Genomic DNA, 24,779 nt, shown 5'->3' with positions numbered 1-24,779 from the left:
TCACTCTGTGTCTTGCTGCCAGGAGGGATTCTGAGGGTCAAACCATGGAGAATATGCATGCTTGTTTTGTCAAACTTAAAAATAAGGTATAGCACTCACACCTTCTCTCTATTGCCATGTGTGGCTCCATCACGTACAAGTATCCAGACCTTTTCGGATCCATTTATGCTAAGACCATTTCATTAGGGTGATGATACTTTTACATTTATTACCATTTGTGGGAAATAAATTGTCTTCCTATTTCTCTTACACTTTACATCTCATACAGTTTAAAGAGTACAAAGTACATGGAGAGAAAATCAGAAGCTCGTATAGAAACATCAGACTCAACCTTGAACTGTACTGACCCCAAGACAGAAAGTTTTTTTAAGTGCCCTTGACAAAATATGCACTTCTGTTCTACTAGACAGACAATAATATCAGCTTGGCCTTATGAGATCAGGCTGTGGTAAGGGGATGGAGCCAGAGAGGGAACAGAGACTCCTCAAGTTCCAGTCTAGTGGCTGTGAATTCTACTATAGGAAAGAAGCAATTTGTACCATGGTGTGTTTCTTTTGTGTTTGCAGGAATATGCTAGAAATCAATAGTAGAACATTTTACCATGAAAAGGTGGCACATATGAAAAGTTGTTGTTTTTTTTTTTCCTAATGTCATGGCCTGTCACTTAGACAAAAAGCATAATGAGGGAAGTTTCTAAGAATTATATACATAGCACAGCTAATCAAATTTTAAGGAATGTATATGGTGGTGAGGTGAAGGATCAAGATGGCAGTTGTTTGCAAAGGAAAGGAAGGTGGAAATAAAGGAGTATCCAAGAGGGATAATATAACAAAAAATTATTGAGTTTCAGAGAAATCAGGTGAATGGAAGATGTAACAGGGCTCTAACATGAAGGTGGTCCAAGAAAATTCAACATAAAAATTACCAGTCATGGGTGCCTGAGTTGTTCAAAGTCAGTTAAGCCTCCCTTAAGCCTCTGACTCTTGCTTTCTGCTAGAGTCATGATCTCATGGGTTGTGAGATCAAGCCCTGCCTCAGGCTCCACACTCAGTGAGGAGTCTGCTTGTGAAGATTCTTTCCCTTTGCCCTCCCCCCTCCCACTAATTCACGCTCTCTCTCTCTCAAATAAATAAGTAAATATTTAAAAAAGTTATCAATCAGAATGGCTAATGTTAACAACACAGGAAACAACAGGTGTTGGCAAGGATGTGGAGAAAGGGGAACCCTCCTGCTCTGTGGGTGGGAATGCAAACTGGTGCAGCCACTATGGAAAACAGTATGGAGATTCCTCAAAAAGTTAGAAATAGAGTTCCCCTATGACCCTGCAAATGCACTGCTAGGTATTTACCCAAAGGATATAGAAATACTGATTTGGAGGGAAACATACACCCTGGTTTTTATAGCAGCATTATTAACAATAGCTAAATTATAGAAAGAGCCCAAATGTCCATCGACTGATGAATGGATAAAGAAGACATTATATATATTATATTTATTATATAAATATTATATAAATATAATATATATGTATATATATATTACTCAGTCATCAAAAAGAATAAATCTTGCCATTTGCAACAATGTGCATGGAGCTAGTGTATTATGCTAAGCAAAATAAGTCAGTCAGAGAAAGACAAATACTATGATTTCACTCATATGTGGAATTCAGTGATGAACACAGGGGAAAGGGATAAAAAGAGGGAAGCAAACCATAAGTGACTCTTAACTATGGAGAACAAACTGAGGGTGGCTGGGAGGGGGACGGGTTAAATGGGTGATGGATATGAAAGAGAGCACTTGTGTTGAACTCTGGGTGTTACATGTAAGTGATAAATCACTAAATTCTACACCTGAAATCAATATTACACTACATGTTAACCAACTAGAATTTATAGAATTTTTTTTAAAAAAAGAAAAAATAGATCTTTACAACAAATATATTTTTTCATTGATCTTAAAATTTTCAAAATGCTTTTTAACAAAGGAAGTGTTATTGCAAAAGCCAAGAGTCAAATGCTTGGTTTCTCATAAAAATGGAACATACTCTCACTTCAAGTAACTTCTCCAAGAGGAACACTTCTGTATGTTCCCTGAGGCATGCAGAGTTACAATGGGAGCTAAGATAGAGAGCCAAAGGGTGATAAAGCCTGAAGATTTGATAGAGTAGACCCTTTTATTTGTGTGGCTTATGTTCCAAGACCCCCAGTGGATGTCTGAGAGTACTGAACCATATATATATATATATATATATAATATATATATATAATAGTGTATATAATTTATATATATTATATATATTTAAAAATATATATTTATATATGATAAAATTTAATTTATAAATTAGGCACCATAAGAGATTAGCAGGAGCAACTAATAATAAAATAATTATAACAATATACTGTAATAAAAGTTATGTGAATGTGTTCTCCCACACAAAATGTATGGTACTCCCCCTTCTTGTGATGATGTGAGACTATAAGTCATGAGGTGAAGTGACGTGAACAAAGGAGTAACCAGGACATAGCATGAGGCTGCTATGGAACTTCTCATGATCTGCTTTCACACTGTGGTGGACCCAGGGTGAGAGAAATTGAAGAAAGAGAAACCACAGATAAGGGAGATTGCTGTAGTTACTTACAAATGCATATGAGGATGGGCATGCTTACCGCTTGAAACATTCTCTAAATTCAAAGGTGATTCTCTTGAAGCTGAACTTTGTTCTCCTAAAACACTATAAAAATTCCCAGAATGGAAGGAAATCCACTTTTTTTTTTCCTTTTTATAGGGAACCATTCATTCAGAAACAAGCATGGAATGAGGAAGTTAGGTCAACTCATGAGACATATTTTCTCTTCACATTCATACCTTTTGTTTTTTTAGACGTAGTGGCCTGGGTAGTGTAGACTTTTCCCTACCACAACTCTACCCTATGGCTTAAATTATTTTTTAAAAAAAATTCTGCTTGCATATAATTATATATATTTACACATATATTATATATATTACACACATATAAAGATGTATACATATTTATGCATTTATAAACAAGCATGCATATATACACATCTCTATATATACATTTTTATACATAGACATATATTTACATGGTTCTAATATATAATACTCATGTAGGAGAGCTGAATGAGAAAGTGTTTATTCTGAGTTACACAGTACCAGAATACAAAAGGGAATTTTGTCTCTGAATCCTATGTCAGCATTGATTTAAGGGAGAGAAGAAAGCTTTTAATAAATTTGGAATCAATTTTTAAAATTTGGTTATACTTAACAAATCACAGGTTTTCTTTGCTATAATTTATTTAAAAATAAATTCTGGAAAAAATGCTCTCTGAAAATGAAAATCTTCTTTTAGGCAAACTGGAAAACATTCTAACTGCTATTCATGTAAAATGATAGACCCGTTGGTCTCTGATCTACTGGAACAAATATGACACGTCACTTGATGTCCCTTTAGCCTTAGAATATTCAGCTAGAAATGGAAATACTAATCTTGATGTAATTCAGAGAATTGTGAACACTTTTATTAACATCATATGGATTTATATTTTCATGTATACACTGTAATAGCAAAAAAAATTGTTTTTCTGATATTCTCATGTTGAATCCAGAAACAAATAAATACTGATTTTTAGAAATATTTTGGATCCTTCAGAAAACAATCAGTGTGTATTTTGAGAAATATCTGCAGATTTTACAAATTCCTAATAAATTGATGATAGCCTCCATCACTGCCTTCTTTCAAAAGAATATCCTTGTAAAAGACCCAGAAGTGCAGCCAACTTTTTATACACCCTTTAAACATTAGATAAAATTCAAAATAAATGATGTGTTTAACAGTGTAGAAATTCACTGACTGAGTTCAGAAGTGATTACGTAAATGAATGTTTATATTTGTGTGATAACAGGCATAGCTTTCCTGAGAGTCCTAGAAGGTAGTAGAGTCAATGGCTCAAATGTTCAATAAAAGCCACAACTGAAAAATAAATACATAAATCAAAAGCCACAACTGTTTCACTTGGGGAAAATATGAAGGTATGCTATTGCCTCCTAGATATTCTAAATCACCTAAGCTCCTCCTTCTAAACTTATTGGCCATGGACAGCTGGTACAGAGCAGATGGTGTCAGTCTAGGTTCCAGGCTCATGTAGGTGGTCTATATTAGACCCAAGTAGTTGAGGAACTGTGAGTCTGTCTAGGAAGTTCAGCACATCCGTGATGACCAAACAATCCATGCCTCAAGAGCAGATACTATGAAAAAAAAAAAAAAAAAGTATGTCCAAAGCAGTGGTAGGCTTATGCTGTGAGTCTGCCATTAGTGGACAACCTGCCCAGTGAGCTACATGTCTGGGCCTTATATATGCATCATTAATATATCTAATTTGGGCAGTGCATTTCAAAAATATGTTTGCCAAAAAACTTCCAAAAAACAAAAAACAAAATATGTTTGCCTAGCGTCATCAGTAATTCTGGCCTGGCCAGGTGTTATTAATGACTTTATGTTTCTTTCACACTTTATTTTGTTGTTGTAGGGCAGAGGCGGCTCAAAGAAGGCCGTTTCCTGATTGAAAGGGAGTGTGAGGATGGAGGTTAGGGTGAATGGTCTCACTGGTGTCTGTGAGGAATCTGGCTCTAGCCACGTAAGCAGTGTCCCTCAGATGTGCACAGTCCTGCTAAGAAATTGCTTAACTCTCATGGCAAAAGGAATCTGTACCAGTTCAGCCCGTCTTAGCCCCAGGACTTCTAAAGTTTGGAATGGGAAGCCAGGGCCACCTCAAGGATCAGGACAGTATCTGAGCTCCTTGTGACCAAGTTAGCAGGGTCCTCTCTTCATCATTATCTACAATTTTTTGCTGACTCTCAACTTCCTCCAACACTTTGTCTAAGTGACGTCTGGCTCTTGCGGCCCCAGCTACGTCCTTTCCTTTGGGCTATTTCGTAATAAGGCCTATCTGAGTAAACCCAGCTAACTTGTGAGCTAGTGTAACCTCAGAAGTCAGATTTCCTGTCTGTGAGTTCCAGCTTCACTCGCCCCTAATGTAACCTAAGACTCTTCATCAGTAAAACAAGATGATACACTAAAGACAACTAATGGCTAAATAAAGTTGTTCCTGTGAATTACCTGGCAGTGTGCATTGCACAAAGTAAGCTTTGAGTAAATGGAAGAAATTATGTTCTTTCTATTATCTTAAAAATAATTTAGGGCTAATTTAAAAGTTTTATTCGGGTATGGTTTTCACAGGAAAAAAAGGGGGGTTTTGTGTGTTAATTGTCTATCATTAGAAAAAAAAAAAAAAAACCCTACAAGTTTATAATGTATTATAGGAGATGGAAAGTGAGAGTGACATTTAAACTAAGTTTTTGTTTTTATTTTTGTTTTTAAACTGAGTTTTAGGTGACAAACAAGAGTATATCAAATTAAAGAGCTGGGGGTTGACATGTAGAAAGAGAATAAATAGTATGAGAAAGAGCATTTGACTCTGTTTAGGAATAACTCTGAGAGATGGACTCATGGATTTCTGAGGGAGCTAGGAGAGTTATTGGGATTAGATAATGGGGGGCTTTGCAAAGGAGCCTAAGGAGTTTGGAATTTGTCAGAAAGTTGATGGCATTACAAACAATGGAGGATACAATTGGCTTTGTCTTTGAATCACCTTCTGTGTGCGAATGGAGTAGTAGCAGCAGGGAAACCAGCACAAAGGACAAAGTATTGTAGCATCACAGACTATTACATGCCAAAGGAATTGGAAGGAAATCTCTGTATTTGAGAGGTATTCAGAGGGGAGAGCAATGGAGGGAGGAGGGCTGAGGACTGTAGTTTGCCCGCATCCGGTGCCTTGCCCAATGCATCCTGCATGTGGCTGATATTCAGCAAGTCTGAAGTTGATTAAGATTTGGGGGAAAAAAATTAATAACATCCTCTCATCTCAAGGGTGTTCTCTAATAGTTTATTTTTGCCTCAGGAGACATATCTAGAAAGAAGTTGTTACAGCCAATGTCGAAGAGGTTACTGCTGTGTTCATGTCTAGGATTATTATGGTTTCAGGTCTCACATTTAGGTCTTTAATCCATTTTGAATTTATTTTTGTGTGTGTTGTAAGAAAATGGTCCAGTTTCATCTTTTCCATGTTGCCCTCCAGTTTTCCCAACACCATTTGTTGAAGAGACTGTCTTTTTCCCATTGGATATTCTTTCCTACTTTGTCAGAGAGTAGCTGACCGCATAGTTGTGGGTCCATTTCTGGGTTCTCTGTTCTGTTCTGTTGATCTATGTGTCCATTTTTGTGCCAATACCCTACTGTTTGATCAGTAAAGCTCCGTAATATAACTTGAAGTCTGGAATTGTGATGCCTTCAACTTCACTTGCTTTTTCTTTTTCAAGGTCCCTTTGGCTATTTGAAGTCTTTTGTTGTTTCCATATGAATTTAAAGATGGCTTGTTCTAATTCTGTGAAAAATGCTGTTGGTATTTTGATAGGGATTGCATTAAATGTGTAGATTGCTTTGGGTAGTACAAGCATATTAACAATATTTGTTCTTCCAATGTCTTTCCATTTCTTTGTGTCATCTTCAGTTTATTTCTTCAGTGTTTTGTAGTTCAGAGGACAGCTCTTTCACCTCTTTGGTTAGGTTTATTCCTAGGTACCTTATTGGCTTTCGTGCAATTATAAATGGACTGACTCCTTAATTTCTCCTACTGCTGCTTCACTAGTGGCATACAGAAATGCAACAGATTTCTGTCTTGATTTAGAATCCTGTGACTTTACTGAATTCATTTATCGGTTCTAGCAGTTTTTTGGTGGAGTCTTTAGAGTTTTCTATCTAGAACAGCATGCCATTTGCAAACGGTGAAAGTTTGAGTTCTTCTTTGCTAATTTGAATGCTTTGTATTTCTTTGTGTTTTCTGATTGATAGAACTGGGACTTCAGTACTGTGTTTGTGGCAGTGCTAAGAGAAGACATTGCCATCTTTTTCCTGACCACAGAGCAAAAAATTTCAGTTTTTTTCTCCTTTGAGGGTGATATTAGTTGTGATTTTTCCCCATATGGCCTTTAATATATTGAGTTATGTTCACTCCATAACTCACTTTGTTGAGTTACTTTGTTGATGGTTTGTTTTATCATAAATGGATGTTGTACTTTGTGAAACAATTTTTCTGCTTCTATTAAAATGATCAGACGGTTCTTTTATTAATGTTTATTAATTGATTTGGAAATGTTGAACAAACATGGTAACCCAGGAATAAATCCTACTTGATCATGGTGAATGATTCTTTTAATGTATTGTTGGATTCAGTTTCCTAGTATTTTATTGATTTTTTTTTACAACCGTGTTCATCAGGGATATTGGCCTACTGTTATCTTTTTTAGTGGTGTCATCTGGTTTTGGTATCAGGGTGATGCCAGCCTCATAGAATGCATTTGGAAGTTTTCCTTCCTTTTCATTTTTTGAGATAATTTGAGAATAATAGATTTAATTCTTCTTTAAATGTTTGGTAGAATTTGCCCGTGAAGCTATCCAGCCTGATTTGGTTTCTTTGTTGGTTATCAGTCTGTTCAAATTTTCTATTTTTTCATTGTTTCAGTTTTGGTAGTTTATGTTTATAAGAATATATCTATTTCTTCCAGATTATCCAATCTGGGGGTGTATAGTTTTCCATAATATTATTTTATTCTTTTATCTACGTGGCCATCGATTATCTCATCAGAATCACACCCTTCCCATGTGATTATATCCTTTTTGACCTGACTCAGTGCGGTAGAAAGACCTCCTTCAAGATCCCATCTATCCCTAAAGCATCACTGAACAGCGTGCTCAGAGACACTGCCTCCTGAGGGTGGGTTCTCCTTCTGAATCATCTACTCAGGATCTCTCAGCTTCTCAGGGACACTGAAGTATGCTGTGAAATGGTAGGTGACATTCTGCTGCTTATTGTGTTTCTACACAATGCTGCTCTTGATCACGTTGTCACTTCACATGAAGAGACTCAGATGGAGAATAAGTTGACTTTTGCTGTCTTCTCAAAAATGAAGAAAGAAGCTCTCTGGGAGAGTCTGATCTCGAATTTTCTAACTCGATTGAGCAATATTTCACTTGGCTGCAAAGCTACCACATGCTACACACTTCCAATTGCCTTTAGACTTGCTAAATGCATTTATAGACTGAGAACGAGCGGTAGGAAAAATGTGGCGGATGAAATAAAGTCTTTTTCACACTGCCCCTTTTATTATTGTGTTATAAAAACCCAGGCTCAAAATAGATTGAGGTAGATTTATCTTTTAATGAAAATCGCCGGGAGGTTGGAAGTCAAATATTCTTATCTTTTTCTCCTGTCTCCAGAGCAAGACTCGTTTGCAGGGCTGACCTTGCAGTACAGTCCTAGAGGGAGCTACAATGATACTGTGGACTGACTTCCTTCACAAGGGACTTTTAAAAGAGACAATGGAGCTGGCATGCCTCCTTTCAGGCTCCCTTGTCCAGGGTTGTGCATGTCAGCTTTTTTGGAGAGCAAAGGGCAGAAAAGTTCAAGAGTGATTGTAGCCAGCAGAAAGGAGCGAGTTCTGAGGACATTGTGAGGACGCTGGCCTGGCTGCTCTGGAGGCCTTGGGCAGCACTTAGAGCCTTCACTGTGCACCTGAACTGCTCGTGGGAGGCTCGGCTGGGCCAACCCACTGGGTCCTTGCCACACATCCCCACACAGGCTCGGGGGACGCCTCACAGAGCAGCTGCAGAGCCGCTGCCCCACCTGGCAATGCAGGGCCTGGGCCTGCTGCCCCCGCAAGCTCCTGACTACCCCTCTCCCCAGATGGGGGTCTCAGAAACCTGTTGAGCATGAGAATGATTTTACCAACTTTTTTCTTTTTTCTTTTTTTTTTTTTTTTTAGTGTTAGGTTTTTGTCTTAAATAAATCAGTGGGGAGATAATTTTGCACTTCTTTTTGTTTTCACTTCCTTTTTGCATGAAATTCAAGGTTCATAACAGAGAAGAGGGTGCATGTTGGTAGTAGGAGAAACGAAAGCAGAGATAATAAGAAAAAGGTAGGCAAAAGAATAGCATTTAGAGGAAGATTGTTATCAGTCAGCATTTCAACAAATATCTGTAAAAATAATCACTCTGGGGAAATACAGTAATGAGAATTTAATGTCAAAATGATTGTAATTTTATGCCTAAATACACTCAACATGACAAAGAATTCTCTTAATCTTAATTAGGAATAGGTGGGGGCCTTTCAATTTTTTTCCATAAACTGCATAGCTCCTGGAACTAATTGCCTTCTAAGAGCAATAGATAATAGAAAAACATGATTGTATCATATGTTCTGGAGAACATAAATAGCATCCCACTGATTTCTTAACTCCCTGAACTGGAGCAGCATCTCAATCTAGCTGCTAGTAATTAAAATTCCATATATCTATCTATCTAAATGGAAGGTTTTACATTTTATGTAATTACTGTACAATCACCTTACTATGAATGGATTCCATGTGCAAATGGCAAAGCAAGTTTGAAGAACTGATTTGGTTAAGTACTTTTAAATCTATTACTCCTGAATAAAAGTCTCAATGAAATTGTGTGCTACTTAACATTTCAAGGAGTTTTGTAAGTTGATGAAACAAATACATCTTCTATGTAGATGTGCTTGTGTGAAACTCATCTCTTGTAGTAAAATGTACTCCTACCCTACCTCTGCCTTTTCTTTTTTTTTTTTTTTTTTTAATGAGTCACGGAACTGCCTGGCAGCCAGTCAGGGATGGCTAAACACTTGATTAAGTTTATTTCTTGATTAAGTTTATTTTCCTTGTTTTTTTTGTTTTTTTTGTTTTTTTACTTTTTAAAAATTTATTTATTTTATTTTTTTTTTTATTTGAGAGAGCTCGCACAGGCTGAGGGGCAGAGGGAGATTTTATCTCCCTGCTGAGTGTGGAGCCTGACACAGGGCTAGATCCTAGGATCCTGAGATCATGACTTGAGCTAAAACCAAGAGTCAGATGCTCAACAGGGCTGAGCCCACCAGGTGTCCTGTTTAAAATTAAACTCTTCACTCCCCTGAAATGGGCAGAGCCTCCCTCAAAACCTACTGGAACCTCCCTGAAACTAACCATTGTGTCAAGAAAGGAGATTTCCTGGGGGGACAAAATGAAACAAAAAAGCTTTCATTTCTTCCTCTTTAGCTTTCCCTAAGACACTCACTAACTTCAATTCAACTGGGCCTTAGAAATTATGTTCTTAACTGGAATCTGATATTAGTTGAAAATGTATGAAGATCCTCTCTAGTGAAATTTAAAATCCAGAATAAAAAAATAAAATTAGAAAAGAAACAACCGAAACCATAGTGTGGGCACAGGTTTTCATACATCTATAAGCTGATGTGAAATGCACACTATTCCCCAATCTGAGAAGCATACCTATGTTCTTCCCTTTAGTAAAAGGCCTATTTTAAAAAGTCAGAAGACTCCTATGTCTTAGGTACACTTAGAAGTGTATATCTGACATTATGAATGAAGAAAAAATAGGTAGTGCTAACGTAAGCAAACTTTATTTTGTCTTATTTGCATAGGGAAGTTTTGTAACTGAGAAAGTCTCTATCTATTGTTTGTTGTTTTGTTTGATAAGGTGACCAGATTTACTAGTGGTATCATGAGGTTGTTGAAAATGTTTGACAGAGAGGAGGCCCTTTACAACCCTGTATTAAGAGTAAGCAAGTGACTGAACGATAACTTGGATTAATTTATTATTATGGTATGAAGAATTTAGGAAAATGTGAAGGATGAGCTCAACATTTTAAAATGTGAAGCTTTAGATGCTTTCTAAAGATTAATATCTAATGTTACACTGAATTCCTATGTATAAAGTTATGAATTTTAGTCACAAATAATGGGTTTGTTGAACTAGTCATAGGATATATTCCCTCTTTGATCTCTGTTTCAACAATCAAAATTATGGACCTGAATATCATGGTAACCCTAAATCTTCAAATATTTAAAAATATCTCTTCCCCTCAAAAACTATTTTTTGAGCATCTGCTATGTGCCAGACAGTTTTAAATGCTGAGAATAGAGAAGTGAATAATAGAAGCAAGACTTTCTGCCTTCCCAAAGCTGATATTCTAGTAAAGGGAAGTAGATTACTATCTAAAAAGTAAGTAACATATAGATATCAGATAGTGATGAGTGTTGGGGGGGGGTAAAATAAAGCAGGAAAGGGAGATAGATATAAATTTAATATAACGTAATTTAGAAAGGCCCACTGAGAATGTGACATTTGAGACGAGAACAGAAGATGAAGAGGAAGTGAGCCATGGAGGTACCTGGGGACAAAGGAAACACTAAGGAGAGAGTTCAGTAGGACAAAGGCTGGAGGCAGAAACGTAAATGATATGTCAGAAGAATAGTAAGGAAGTCACTGTGGCTGGAGTGGCTTAAAGGAGGGAAATAGTAGTATGTGAGTGGTTTAGTATTGCAGACCATGTATGGCCACTCTTAGGACCAGCTTTACGTTGTCGTTGTTGTCAGAATGAGATGGGAAGGGATGGGAATTTCCACTCTTTGGGTATGTAAATTTTATTTTAGCATCAAAATTCACCTGAATGTTAATCTTTTGGAACAGGAGTTCAAAAAAATGAACTTCCACTTTCTTCCTGAGTCAGAAATAAGGATTTTATCATTTTTTTGGTCACAATACTCTCCATATTGTCACACTGCTAGGAGTATGAATATTTGATATAGGGCACTGGAATTAAAACAGCATAGATAAAGTCTCAACTGGACCCAGAAGGCCAAGATTTATTTTTCATACTGATGATCATCCTGAAAATCCCAAGACAGGCTCCTCAGTGAGGTGTCCTGATCACAAGAGCAGAGTAAAGCAGAAAGTGGAATCCAGTGTCCATGAGTCCAGACTCTCTTCTCGGAGTCAGAGTTAGAGCTCAACATATGGTGTCTGAGTGTTCAGGAAAGTCTGGAGACCAGGGGGAGGGAGCACTTTCTTGTCTGCAGTAGCCCACAACAGGAAAATCAGCACTTCCTGCCCACCGGGCCCCCCAAGTCTGAATTTTAGAACAAGGCATTGTCAGGGGTTACCTGTGTCCTGACACAGCTACAAGGTCAATATGGAGGAGTGGGGTTGTGCCTCAAAAGGAGTCAACACCTCCCCTTCAGTTGAAAAGATAGGCATTCTGTGGCACTTGCAGGTGGTTTCTAGTATCTTTTTTACTCATAATTGCAAATAAAGGGGTTTGGATTTAAATACATAATGGAATGTCTCCTGTCCTTTCAGACAGAAGGACAGGTGTTTGTGGCTTGAGGATTTTGGCCAGTGCTACATTACTCAATAGGATATCCTGAGGGGGACACGATTTTTTTTTAAAGAATTTGATAATTGCTTTTTAAAATGTATAAACCCATCCTAGAGTCTTACTCTACTTTCTTACGTTTATTTTACTACATAGAAGTTCTTCTATTTTGGATTATATATGGAAGCACACTTTACATTTTTAAGGTTGAGTTCTCTAAAGAATGTATTTCCTGCCTGGCTAGAGCTGACTTGTGTTTCTTTCTCAAGCTGTAAAGATTTTCTTTGTGGACAACCTGGTAATATTAATATGTTATGCTTAGCAACAAGATGTTTTGTGATCCTACTGATGAAAATGTGGGGTTATGGCAATTTGTGGAATAAGACCAAGCTAATGCAGCATGAAGGAAATAGTTAAACAGCTTCTCCTTAGAATACAAATGAGTCAGAAAGGATCTGGTCAACACTAGTTGATGGCTAATAATGAAGTCATTTGCACATCATTAGTACGCTTATCATTTATTAAATGTCAAACACTGCATTGAGAAGATAATTTCAAACTCCCAAGAATTTTCGTCATTAAATATCTTTTCATGGAATCAAATACCTCCTCAACTGTAAGATTTTTTAGGTCAAATTAAAGCAAAACAAAACAAATCTTCCAATTAATCTATAAACACACTGAATGCTAACCAGCACTCTGACTTTAGACTTGTTAGAATATTAAAATATGTGTGCCTTAGAATCATCTAATTAAAATAGTTAAATAACTCATCCAACCGAAGGTATCATAGACCTACTATGTGTTGGGTACTATGAGAGGCACCCTAGTCCTAACAGACCTGATACAATACAATCTCTGTCCCCAGGCTGTCAACAGTTTTGCAAAGTAGAGAGAAAATTAAGTAGGTGATAATAATAAAGTTTAAACAGTGCTTTAATATGGGAAATCTGAATTGATGTTTGAACTGGGACCCAAATGATCAATAGACACTAGCCAGCTAGTATGTATCGGGTATCAGGAAGGGTGTTCTAGCTAAAAGGAGTAGGCCAGAAGAAAAGGATGAAAAAGGATGGGGCTGAAAAAAAAAATTGAGTATGACTGGAACATAACGTTTGGTTCATAAAATTTAAGTGTCAAAAAATACGATTAAAGAAAGTAACAAGTTCCTGAAGGGTTGATAAGCCAAGAGTGATAGAAAACTGCCCTGAAATCTATAATAGCTATCATTCAGTACAGTCAGGGTCCTGGTCATGCTGAGTGCATCTTCTCCCTGTTTCCTTTGAAGTGAAGTGGAATTAAATGTTTATTGTAAAGAAAATGTTTACCTGGAGGATCAACCTGTAATTAACAGAACTTTTTGACTTGAGACATACAGGTGTGCACATAGAGTACATCTTGACACCTGTGGAGAAGCTTCCACTTTGCATCTAGAAAGCTGGAGGCAGGATGTTGTCTGAAAATTATTCTTTCATCAGAATATTCCAACAGACAGGATTTAAAAGTTTACAATCACACAGCAGAAAACTAAGTAGTCGTGAAAATGAATCAGAGTAGTATATGCGTCAACATCAGTACAGGCCATACATATACCAAGGGAAAACTCCAGTGGTAAAATGATACATAAAGTATGATTTTACTTTTATTAAGTCTAAAACACACATAATATACTACATATGATTTAAACTTGTGGTAAAATTATCATGAAAAATCGAGGGTTCTGTATTCTACTTGGTTATGAATATATGTTAAGGATTGTATAATTTATTTGTTTTAAGAAAACAGGTTTAGTTTTACAATATTGTAATATTCTAATAGTACCATCAGTGTATAGTATATTACAAATCCTCACCATGTATTTCCTATCAATTATCACATCTTAGAGTCAGACCTGAGGGTATTTTTTCTCTCTCCAGTTAACAGATCATTTGAAAATTAGAGACTTAAGAGCAAATAAGTGATAGAGTCAGGGCTAAACCAGACCTTTTTGTAGCCCTGAGCTCCTTCTTCCATAGACACAACGTGATTATTGACTGTGGAAATTCCCCCACAAACTATTAAAGACGGACGGTCTTGAACCACGTTGTCCAAGTCAATAGTCATTAGCCTTCTGTTACTATTGAACATTTTAAAAGCTACAAATTCAATATTTGGGGAGGTGTCAATCTATGATACATCCAGGATTTTTTTCCCAAACATGGCCTGATTGTGATAAAACAAGCTTACTGATTTTTTTTTTTTTTTCCTAAACATGGCCCCAATTTTGATAAAACAAGTTTCCTTGGTTGAGGGTTTTACCTTCTTGGGAGCTGGGCTATTGAAATGATGAAGTTTTGGATCTGCTCCTCCGCTTTTTCTCTTTCCCTCCTCTGAGGAAGAATGTATCTGTGTGAACTCCCAGGGAGTCCCTTTCTCTATTTTTTTCAATTGCCTATTAATTAGCAGTAGCTATTTATTATATTTTTCCAGAGCGTCAGTCATGGTGCTTAACAATAATCCTTCAGTTCTATTGTCCTTAAAATTGCTATTTCCCCTCTACTGGTTATATGACACCAGTATACTATCTGAATGTTTTTAAAATTTGACTTATTATTAGCAGAGCCTTCAGAAAGATTTCTGCATATATGCACATGGTAAATACCAAACAGTTGAGGTTGCATCTCCCCTGTTATTGTTCGATATCTGAAAGACAAATGATCTATTTGAACACAATGACCTTCCACCCAATCATGGAGATCAACTAACATAGAATCCGCAGCAGAACAACTCCAGTGTAGTGATCTTTCCTGGAAAACATCTGCTGCTAGCTGAGTGTGTTTACACTTTGGCAGCATTGGCAGATGTGCTCATAGACAGCCCATCTGTGAGGTGTTGGGAGGCTAGAGGTAAGGAAGCTGTTCTGGACAGACCGCCCGGAGAGAGCTATTAATGCCTTGAAGCTAATTTGTTTGCATTGCCCAGAATGAGCAATAAAGTTATGTTTGGGACTGGTCTTAAACATGCAGCCATGGTCTGATTAGTATTTTAGAAAAAGAAAGGATGATTGTTAATGTAAAAATTAATATAGGGTGTTTAGAGAAGAAATAAATATATCAGCTTAAAATTATTTTTTCATATTTGAAAGTATTACTAAGATAATATTTTGGTTTATGGGGAAAACAATCTACTGAGTAAATTATCAGCCTTTCTACCTGAAGCCTTGCATGTTCTTTTCTCTGCATTGCTTGTTGTATTCTGAAGTATTATTCAAAGTATGTTGTGTAGAACATAAGTTCACATTTAACGGAAATTACATACAAAATTACCTATGTCTTCTTAAATAGAATTTTTTTCTTTATTGTATCTCAGATCTTTTAATATGTTGTATATTTTCTGAATCTCCAAAGGAGAGATATATAGAATGCTTACTCAATGAGCATATTTTTTGTGGAACGTGTCCTGGATTAGTATTCTCTTGTGTTTATGTGAGAAATTCTACTTTGGTGATTGAGTCAGAAATCAGCAATCTGGAAAGAAAAAAATTTAAAAAAGAGAGATAGAGAGAGGGAGGTTTATATTGGCATTTAATTATTTCACATAATTTGTTTTTGAGTTTCTGGAAATTAAGCAACTCAGTGACTGAGATATGTCTCTTAAGAATGTATCAAACATTAATTTTATTCTTATATCCAATATTTGTTTTTTATTTTGTGGGCTTGTGCATGATGAAAACTCATTTAAGGGGAAATCATTAAGCTGCCCCCATAATTTGGAGATTAGGTTATTACGACCCTCATAAAGAGAAGGAAATTAGTAAAATATATTTTTAAAATACATAAAATGCATGAACTCTGTCATCTGCATACCTTCAACCTCAAGGTATTTAAACAGTTGCTAAATAAAACACCCAAATTCAATCAAATGGTTGTATAGGAATATTATAATTAGAGTTTTAATTTTCTTTTTTTAGATTGATTTTTAAAATCAATTAATTAATTAATTACTTAATTAATTTGACAGAGAAAGAGAGAGCACAAGCAGGGAGCAGCAGAGGGAGAAGCAGACCCTGATGAGCAGGGAGCCCAATGTGGAGCTCCATCCCAGGACCGCGGGATCATGACCTGACCTGAAGGCAGATGGTTAACCAAGTGAGCCACCCAAGCACCTCTCAGTTAGAGTTTTAAAGAACTGTAATGTAATAGATTTTGTGATACATAAAGTTAGACTCTAATATAGGAGTCATAGAGTTTGCATTAAAAAATAATGTAGAAAGAGTTTGGAGCAAGAATTGGCAGCGTTCATGCAGCACGACTAGGAAAGAGCCACTGACCTGGAGGGCACAGATCTTCTTGTCATTGAAGAAGATTGCTCTATTTGAAGACAAGGATAGCTTATTGGACAGTCTGAAAGTCTGAATTATATACCCCTCCTATATACTTACTTATATTTTTAATATGTGCGATTTTTTCTGTTTTCAGTTTTTATTTAAATTATAGCGAGTTAAAATTTGGTGTAATATTGGTTTCAGGAATAGATTTTAGTGATCCATCACTTACATATACTCTCCAGTGCTCATGACAAGTGCCCTTCTTCATACCCATCACCTATGTAGCTCATCCCCCCCTACCTCCCTCCAGCAACCCTCAGTTTGTTCTCTACCGCTGAGTCTCTTATGGTTTGTTTCCCTCTCTCCTTTCCCCCCTTCCCATATGTTCATCTGTTTTGTTTCTTAAACTCCACATAAGAGTGAAATCATATGGTATTTGTTTTCCTCTGAATGACTTGTTTCACTTAGCATTGTGCTCATTAAATAATAATTTGTTTGCAAACTTAGTTTCCTAGAGAACTTCTTGCCATTTAAAAAGAGGTGGCATCAAAATGTGATGGGTGAGAAGGTAGACGCTGAAGTCAGACCAGTTCGATTCAAATCCTGGTTCTTTCACTTCTGAGCTATGTGACCCTCAGCAAGTCACATAACCTCTCAAGTTCATCTGTAAAACTGAGATAGTACCATTTCCATTTCATAGGTTTATGCTGAGCTCTGGTTTTATTCCAAGAATCAACAGGGATTACTCATTGTATATGGATCCTTGGAAATGAAAGGTAATTAGTAGGGATACCTGGGTGGCTCAGCAGTTGAGCCTCTGCCTTTGGCTCAGATCGTGATCCTGCTGTCCTGGGATCGAGTCTCACATCGGGATCCCCTAGGGAGCCTGCTTCTCCCTCTGCCTGTGTCTCTGCCTCTCTCTCTGTGTCTCTCATGAATAAATAAATAAAATCTTTTAAAAAAAAGGTAATTATGTAAATACAAATAAGATCTATATTCATTAAACATTATTAATGGTTCACTCTTGGGTGTCTAGCAAATACTTTAAAATTGCAGAATGCTAAAAGCGACCTCATGAAAACAGACTTACTAGTTTCTAGAGAAAATAGTGCAGAGTCTGAAAACGTAGATTTGGCAGAGAAAGCCATAGAAAAAGATTTAAATGTGCGGGTTTTCAGAATCATCTCCTGGAACGTGAACCGCCAACAGTAGTAAGGGCTATAACAGCAGTTGAAATCCTAAGTCAAGGGCGGCCACAAGAATGCACCGCGTGTAAGGAGCCCTTGGCCTCTCCAGCCTCCACACTTGATTGACCCACTGACAGCTGAACGTGGGAATATAAATTGGATACAAATGTAAATGGTGTGGCACTCCACTCCCTCAACCACAAACAATGTACCACACCAAAAATTGTTAAGGATTTCCCGATGTTCACGGCGCTTTGGATATTATTCATGTTCCTGTACATATGTTTTGACAATAAGTGGTTTGTCAAATTGCCATTGACGGGGCTGAGGGGGCAGGGAAGACCAAAGCACTCACTAGAGCCTCTTAAAAACTGTCGTCTTATAGTGATAGACAAAGTGGAACCGAGGGCTTGGATATAAGAGATCAGAGAAAACTTGGAAAAAAAAAAGGGAGATTTAATTTATTTTACAATTTTACAAATGATAAAACAATAACACCCAGTTGCTGTACATAAACAATAGGAAACAGTGTTGAACAGAATGAACTTGACGGAATAAATCTCCTCTTTCAGTTCCACAAATGATATAAGAAATACTCAGTAGCAATTATCCTGTGCAGCAGTGCTATCTCTGTAAACTCTTTTTTTTCTTTTTCCTGCTATATACATTGGAAACACTTGTGCTTTTGCCTACACAAAGAAACAGTATTTATTAAAAGGTGCTACTTAAGTGGGAGACACAGGGCCTGGGAGCCACAATCTGAAAACTGTCATTCAAATACATTTCCAGCTTGAAAACTTTTTTTAATTTTTAATTTTTAATTTTTCTTTCTTTTTTTTTTCTTTTTTTTTCTTTTTTTCTTTTTTTTTTCCTTTTTTTAAAATTTTTTTTTAAGATTTGGCCATACTAGACCCTTATTGATACTCTTTTAGGTATGAACAATAGAATTCAGTTATAAAGTAGATCCCTCTTAAAGCAGGTTAGTAACTGAAGTCTCAAAAGAACTTCTTTATTCTAAAGTGTTCTTATCTCCAGAACGCTTAACAGTACAGCCTCTGAAGATGTTAGCATGACACAAATCTAGTGTGTGTATATTACAGACTCTGTGTGTGTAACACAGACACACATATATAACATTGTATATATGCATCACACGTGTCTATTTGTACTATATAGATATATCTATAGCACATATATAATAAAATTTCTATTTCTAGGTGGGCTTTATTTGGATTTTCTTTAATCAAATATGAACAATAATCCTCTCTCACTCAGTTTTTAAAACATTGGTATATTGATAAGGTCTAATGGGGAAACTTTCAGACTTGTAGAGGTAACAACTAACTATACATAACTCTCCCTATACTTCTTCCACAATTATAGATACTCCCAACAATAAGCACATGAAAACAACTCTTATGAACCAAATACCACATCGTGAGCATTATGACTAACTGGCTCAATTAGAAATAAATTACTTTGTTCACCCTTTTCCTGCGTAGAAGCTTAATAACTAGTTGGTATGTACACTACCCATAGCATTATTTAAATAAATTGCTTATGTAAGCATATATGTAGAAATTCCCATTAGCAATTGATATACATTTCATATGATATACAATACATAAAGACATTTGAATGCCCAGCACCTTCTTTCAGACAGAAAAACTTCCACAGTAATTTCATCAGTCCTGTGGGCTGAATCACTTGATTTGCCCAGAAAATCTGTTACTGATTCTTTTTTTTTTAATTCCAGCAACTTAATATTAAATATAGAACAGGCCGGGTAATAATGATGAAAATGTTTCCATGGCCTATTCATGTCAACAGCACAGTAACAACCACGTTCTCTAAAGGACAAGAATATTTCACAATCAGCTGCCTGAGCATTGCCAGGTACGGGGGTAAATCGTGAAAAAGAAACAAAAAAATTAAAGCTGTGAACATATGATAGTCTCAAAAGAAAAAAAAAAGATGTTTCAAGTATGTATTTATAATTTGATTTTATCATGATCCCTCTTGGCCCCTTCTGGGTTAAATGGAATTTTTCTTCTTATCCTTGCTATTTAGCCTTCAGGGATCTCCTTGCCTCATCCCTGTAAGAAGGCCACAGTAGCTTGTGAAGGTGGGGGGGGGGGGGTGTGGATGGAAAGGTATACAATAGGGAGTGAAATGGTCTTGTACAATTTGTTATCTTTGAATGCGAAATGCCTTTAATTGAATTCATTCTTGAGTATTGAAAGTTCCCTGAGATGAACAAAAGTAGTCTCAGTCGATACTGAAGCCCTTTTTATATGCTGAACATTTTCAGAACTGGGCAATTTATTTAGAGAACACAAAGTATAGGGTTAACAAAGCAATGCGAAGCTAAAAAGGCACTACTCAATGCATCTATGAGATAAACATTAATGCACAAAACAGTGAGTGGCTGGGATGCTTTTGCTGTGGCCTTGAAATTATTTAAACACATTTGTTGATGATGCAGTAAAAATGGCAAGGTTCCTTGCTGCTACTTTTAAAGACATACTTTGAATGAGTTCTGAGATGGATTTTACCTATCAGAATTTACATGTGACTTCAGATTTCTTATTGAATTCAGATTAAAGGCTGCTCAAACAACTTACCCACAAATAGTAAATATAGTAAAAATTAAGATTCTATAAATCACCTACTTTGGATTTAAGTAAATCAGACTTTTCAAATTTACATTCAGAATATGTGCCTAATTATTTTAAGATTTCCAATAGATCAGAGGTTAATGATAAAAGTGCATCATGTTCTGTCCATTTTTAGCTATGCATCTCCATTATGCATTCTTTTCGTTTTCTTAGAGACACATGAATTCTAAAAAATAGTATTCGGAAACCTAAGGTTCTCTTATATTTTAAAAAATAATACTACATATTATTAATATATTAAGAACTGTCCTACTGTGAACATCCTTTTCTATGTTAACATAGATATATATAATCTCCATGCTATTTATTATTTTTTTCAGACTGTCTTCCCTAAGAAACAAAACATACATATTCCCCACGCTATTTTTTTCCTTTCCTCAGACTGCCTCCCCTAAGAAACAAGAAGTCATCTAAGTGTTTCAGACCAAGAATAGAAGTGGGAACACAGTACTTCTGCTTTCTAAACAATTTACCATTAGGATTATCTACCAGTGTAGCTTAAGTTAACAGAAAACTGGCCTATTGGTCAAGTCTATCACATGTTAAAACTTTTTGAATCATTTTCTTAATAATTTCATGTGCTTCTTTGAAAACACATTAATGTGATAATGTGAATAAATTTAACCACAGAAAAAAATACTGGTTAATTTAATTCACTGGAAGTGCAAAATACTGACACACAGTTTCATTATTAAACCTCTTAAAATTAATCATCTATTATGGAAGCAACGTTTGATTGATCATGTTATTTCTGCACTAAGAAAATTTAACAATGACATAAAGAGAATGCCAATCTTTCCATTTGAATAATAGGGGGAGTATCAAAGAACTGGAAGTCTCATTTCAGCCCTATCAGTCTAACATTTATCTAAAGGGCAAAATGCTTCCACAAAATTATTATGAAATGTAAAAGCTATGGAAGTCTTCCTCCAAATAAAAATAAGGTTTGAGTTTGAAAAATTTAATATCTCTAAAGACAACTTCCATACTAGTAGCATAATATATTAATATATTATTTTCATGAAAGGAGAATGGTTCGTTGTGTAGAAACATCAGTACAATCTTTGGTACCAAAAGGACTTTCTTTTTTCCTGCTAATGTTACCATCTCAGATGACATAGAACTCTTTGCTTTAGAATGGCTCAAAATTACTGAGTGGTACAGTTTAGCTGGTACCTTCTACACCACTGGAAAAAAATCTGGAGGTTTGGAGTTGTGCAAAATAAAACTCTTTCACAAAGTCATCATGTGACTGCTTTTTAAAAATACAAGAACTTTAAAAAATGATTCCTTGAAGGTTATCTCATTCATATTTATCTCAGAAAGGATTTCTAAGCACCCAATACCCAAACCGAAAGAGATTCCAGAAGACAAAAACAAAAACAAAAAACAAAACACAAAATTCATGATCAGACTCAGAGTCCTGACTGAAGGCATTTACTTGAGTTGTTTCATCTTATGGATTTCACTGCTCAAACTATTTCCATCTCGATTTCTGCTGACAAGGATGGTTTAATCCCCAGGGCTGAGTTGTGTTCCTGGGTTACTCTCCTAATGTGCTTGGTGTTGCCGTGGCAGCCCAACAGTGATGAACATATTTGCCTCATTAACTAATGACAAGTGTATGGTTGGATCTTGTAAACACTACTGATTATACATTCAAACTGTATTCTTAGTGGAAGTGGCACTTACTAGGACCCTTGAAGTCAAAATATGTGTTTTTTAGAGCACTTTGCAGGTATTTCATCAGCTGGTAGCGGATTTCTCATAAATATCCTTTATCACCTTGCAGATACTTGGTGGATGCTGAAACTCAGTCTTGTTTTGGATCCTATTTTCAAATCTTAGGAAGCATCTTCAGAAAAGAAGTGCGTATTCAGTTTGTATGTTTTCAAATGTGCTTTATTGCTTTACACACTTTCCTGTTGTTAGTTTCAGAGCTCCTCTATTGTGTAGCACATTCAATGTTTTGAATTCTAATGGCATTCTGTGAGGACTGGCATTGGAAAAGTACCTATATTTTAAGTCATCGTAGTAATGATATTTGACAGCTTTTCCATTCAGATCCTTAGGGAATGGCCAGAATCCATACAGGTGAATTTCATCACAGAATCTTGTGGCAAGTGTATACATGAGGAGACCTGTGCTGGGTCTCTTGATGGGAACTTTGTTTGTCAGCCAGTAACTGGAAAAGAAAAAAACATAGAGAAGAGAAGAATTTAGAGAAACATACAACACACCCTACCAAAAGGTATATACTAATGTGGAATCAAAGTAAATTAAAATTGTAATTTGTGTATACTTGATATGGAATCAAAGTAAATTAAATTGGAAAAATATCCTTATGAATAACATTCAGAAGATTGCTGAAGAAACTAATATATTTCTCAAGCACTTAGATAATTTAACATATTTGTTTTATTTTTCCTTATCCTTTATTGTCTTCCTTATTTTTGAGGTCATATGTAAATAGTGAGGGGACCTAGAAAGTGGTATTACCATGGAATCATGGTAGATGATTCCACATCTGATCATGGCAGATATTACCATGGAATCTCATATTCAAAATGAATTAGTGAACATTTATAAGAATATACAGAATAGAATTTTCTCAGAAAGTGTTAAATATGACTGCAAAAGACACAGTAATGGGGCAGAGATTAAGTAATTCTCCTAGAAAGAGAGAATTTTAAACCTTGCCCGTAGGTTTTTCAAAATCTCTGGTATTTCAATTAAAAATCCAAATACCCTGCTTGCCTTAATCTGACTTATTTAATTTCAATTGTCCAAATCCCATTTTACAAAAGCTAATTAAAAATATTGCCTCAACCCACAGGAAAACAACATAAAACAACATATAAACATAAAAAATTCACTACTTATTCAGTTTAATATTTTGTTAAATAGGTAGAATAAATTTAATGCTGGTAAGTATTTTATACTATTCATTTTCAAAGGCAATAAAATACTCCAGAATATTCAGATCAATCATTGTTGCCAAACTGTTCACCTGAAAAGCATGCAAACTCACAAGTTATTCATCACCACTGGCAAGGAAGGGGGTTTCCAGTACTTCTTGTCATACTCATTATCTTATGTGGAAACTGCTAAAAGAGGAAGAGTGTAGATTTTCTTTAATGTTCAAAGTTGTCCAATTACTAACAGAATAAAGTTAATATTTTTTTTAATTTTTGTTTTTACTCTTGGTTTCATATTTGGGAAAATATTTACCCTGTCCACCATCTAAATGTAAGGTAGAAGATTCTACTAGATTCTGATCACTGCTGTATTTACATATTTGCCTGTGATTTTTACACAATATTCTTCCCTTTGTCTTTTTAAAAATAATTTATGAGCTTTCTAGGGGACATCAAATACACCTAGGCTACTGTTGATCAAGAAATACTGGACTTTGAAGCCTTCCTACAAATATCCAAAACTTATCATTCCTCTTTTTTTTTTCCTTCTTTTTTTTTCCCTCCTTTGAACTGGGATTGATCTTTCATTTTTTTTATTCTTCTAGTTGGATTGAAGGCCACGCGCTGTTTTGAGCAATATGAAATGCACTATACATCTTTTGTTATCAAAAATGTTTTAAGAAAGCCTATTTTCAGTAAAGAGGATTCTTAAGGAGTTTTCAGAAATTATTATTTAAGAATTTCTCACAACACAAAGGTAGCTAATGAACAAAACCCATAGTACATGCATTGTTAACATCATGAAGAAACCATAGATACTGATTCTGTGCAAGGAGTTTACACTACAATTTGAAGGGTTTGAAGAGACCATGATACAGCTGAAAGCTCTCTCTGCTTTGAGAAAGCAGATGTTCTAACAAAAAATGATTATTATTGGAAAATTTTGTGAATGTGATCTGTGTGTGATTACAAATGTCAGTTGATGAATTTGGTTAGTTTTTAAAAATGCATATATTTATAAATTTTTAAAGTGGCCGAGGCAAGTTCAAACTCAGTCAAAAAAATAATTATTTCTATCGGGGAATGTCAATGACTGGGAATAGTCTGGCAATACGAAGGTCTTAGTGAATTACTTTATTTCTGAAGTGAGAAAAAAATACCTATCAGGAAATAATATAGCACTTTATTATTTGTAGGGGACTCCAAAGTCACATTATGTGTGAGTTCAAGAACACCTTATAAATAAACACTTTCCATTTTCTGGAGAGATTTCCTGGGTAGCAATTCAACTGTGATCAATCATAGACAAAAATACCAAAGTAACTTTTATATGTAATACAAACAAGCAGTTATAATAGTAGAAAAATGCCAAAGGCAAAATTATT

The 24,779-nt window shown here is 35.7% G+C and overlaps 1 protein-coding gene and 1 long non-coding RNA gene across 2 annotated transcripts in view; one reads left to right on the top strand and one right to left on the bottom strand.

Moving 5' to 3' along the window:
* Positions 1-24,779, top strand: part of LOC140612303 (uncharacterized) — a 93,717-nt gene that overhangs the window by 51,765 nt on the left and 17,173 nt on the right. The window contains exons 3-4 of the long non-coding RNA XR_012013568.1: positions 19,555-19,694; positions 22,269-22,344. This is a non-coding gene — a long non-coding RNA (uncharacterized lncRNA). The remainder of the gene's footprint in view (positions 1-19,554; positions 19,695-22,268; positions 22,345-24,779) is intronic.
* The window catches only part of ST8SIA4 (ST8 alpha-N-acetyl-neuraminide alpha-2,8-sialyltransferase 4), a 93,239-nt gene continuing 86,693 nt past the window's right edge, over positions 18,234-24,779 (bottom strand). The window contains 1 exon segment of the mRNA XM_072789516.1: positions 18,234-22,661. Within this exon segment, the coding sequence (XP_072645617.1) occupies positions 22,379-22,661 (283 nt within the window). The 3' untranslated portion in view covers positions 18,234-22,378.

This window comes from Canis lupus, chromosome 2 (genome assembly GCF_048164855.1).
Source record: "Canis lupus baileyi chromosome 2, mCanLup2.hap1, whole genome shotgun sequence".
NCBI classification, from domain to species: Eukaryota; Metazoa; Chordata; class Mammalia; order Carnivora; family Canidae; genus Canis; species Canis lupus.
The sequence above is the reverse complement of the archived record's forward strand: the minus strand, read 5'-3'. Positions and strand labels throughout refer to the sequence as shown.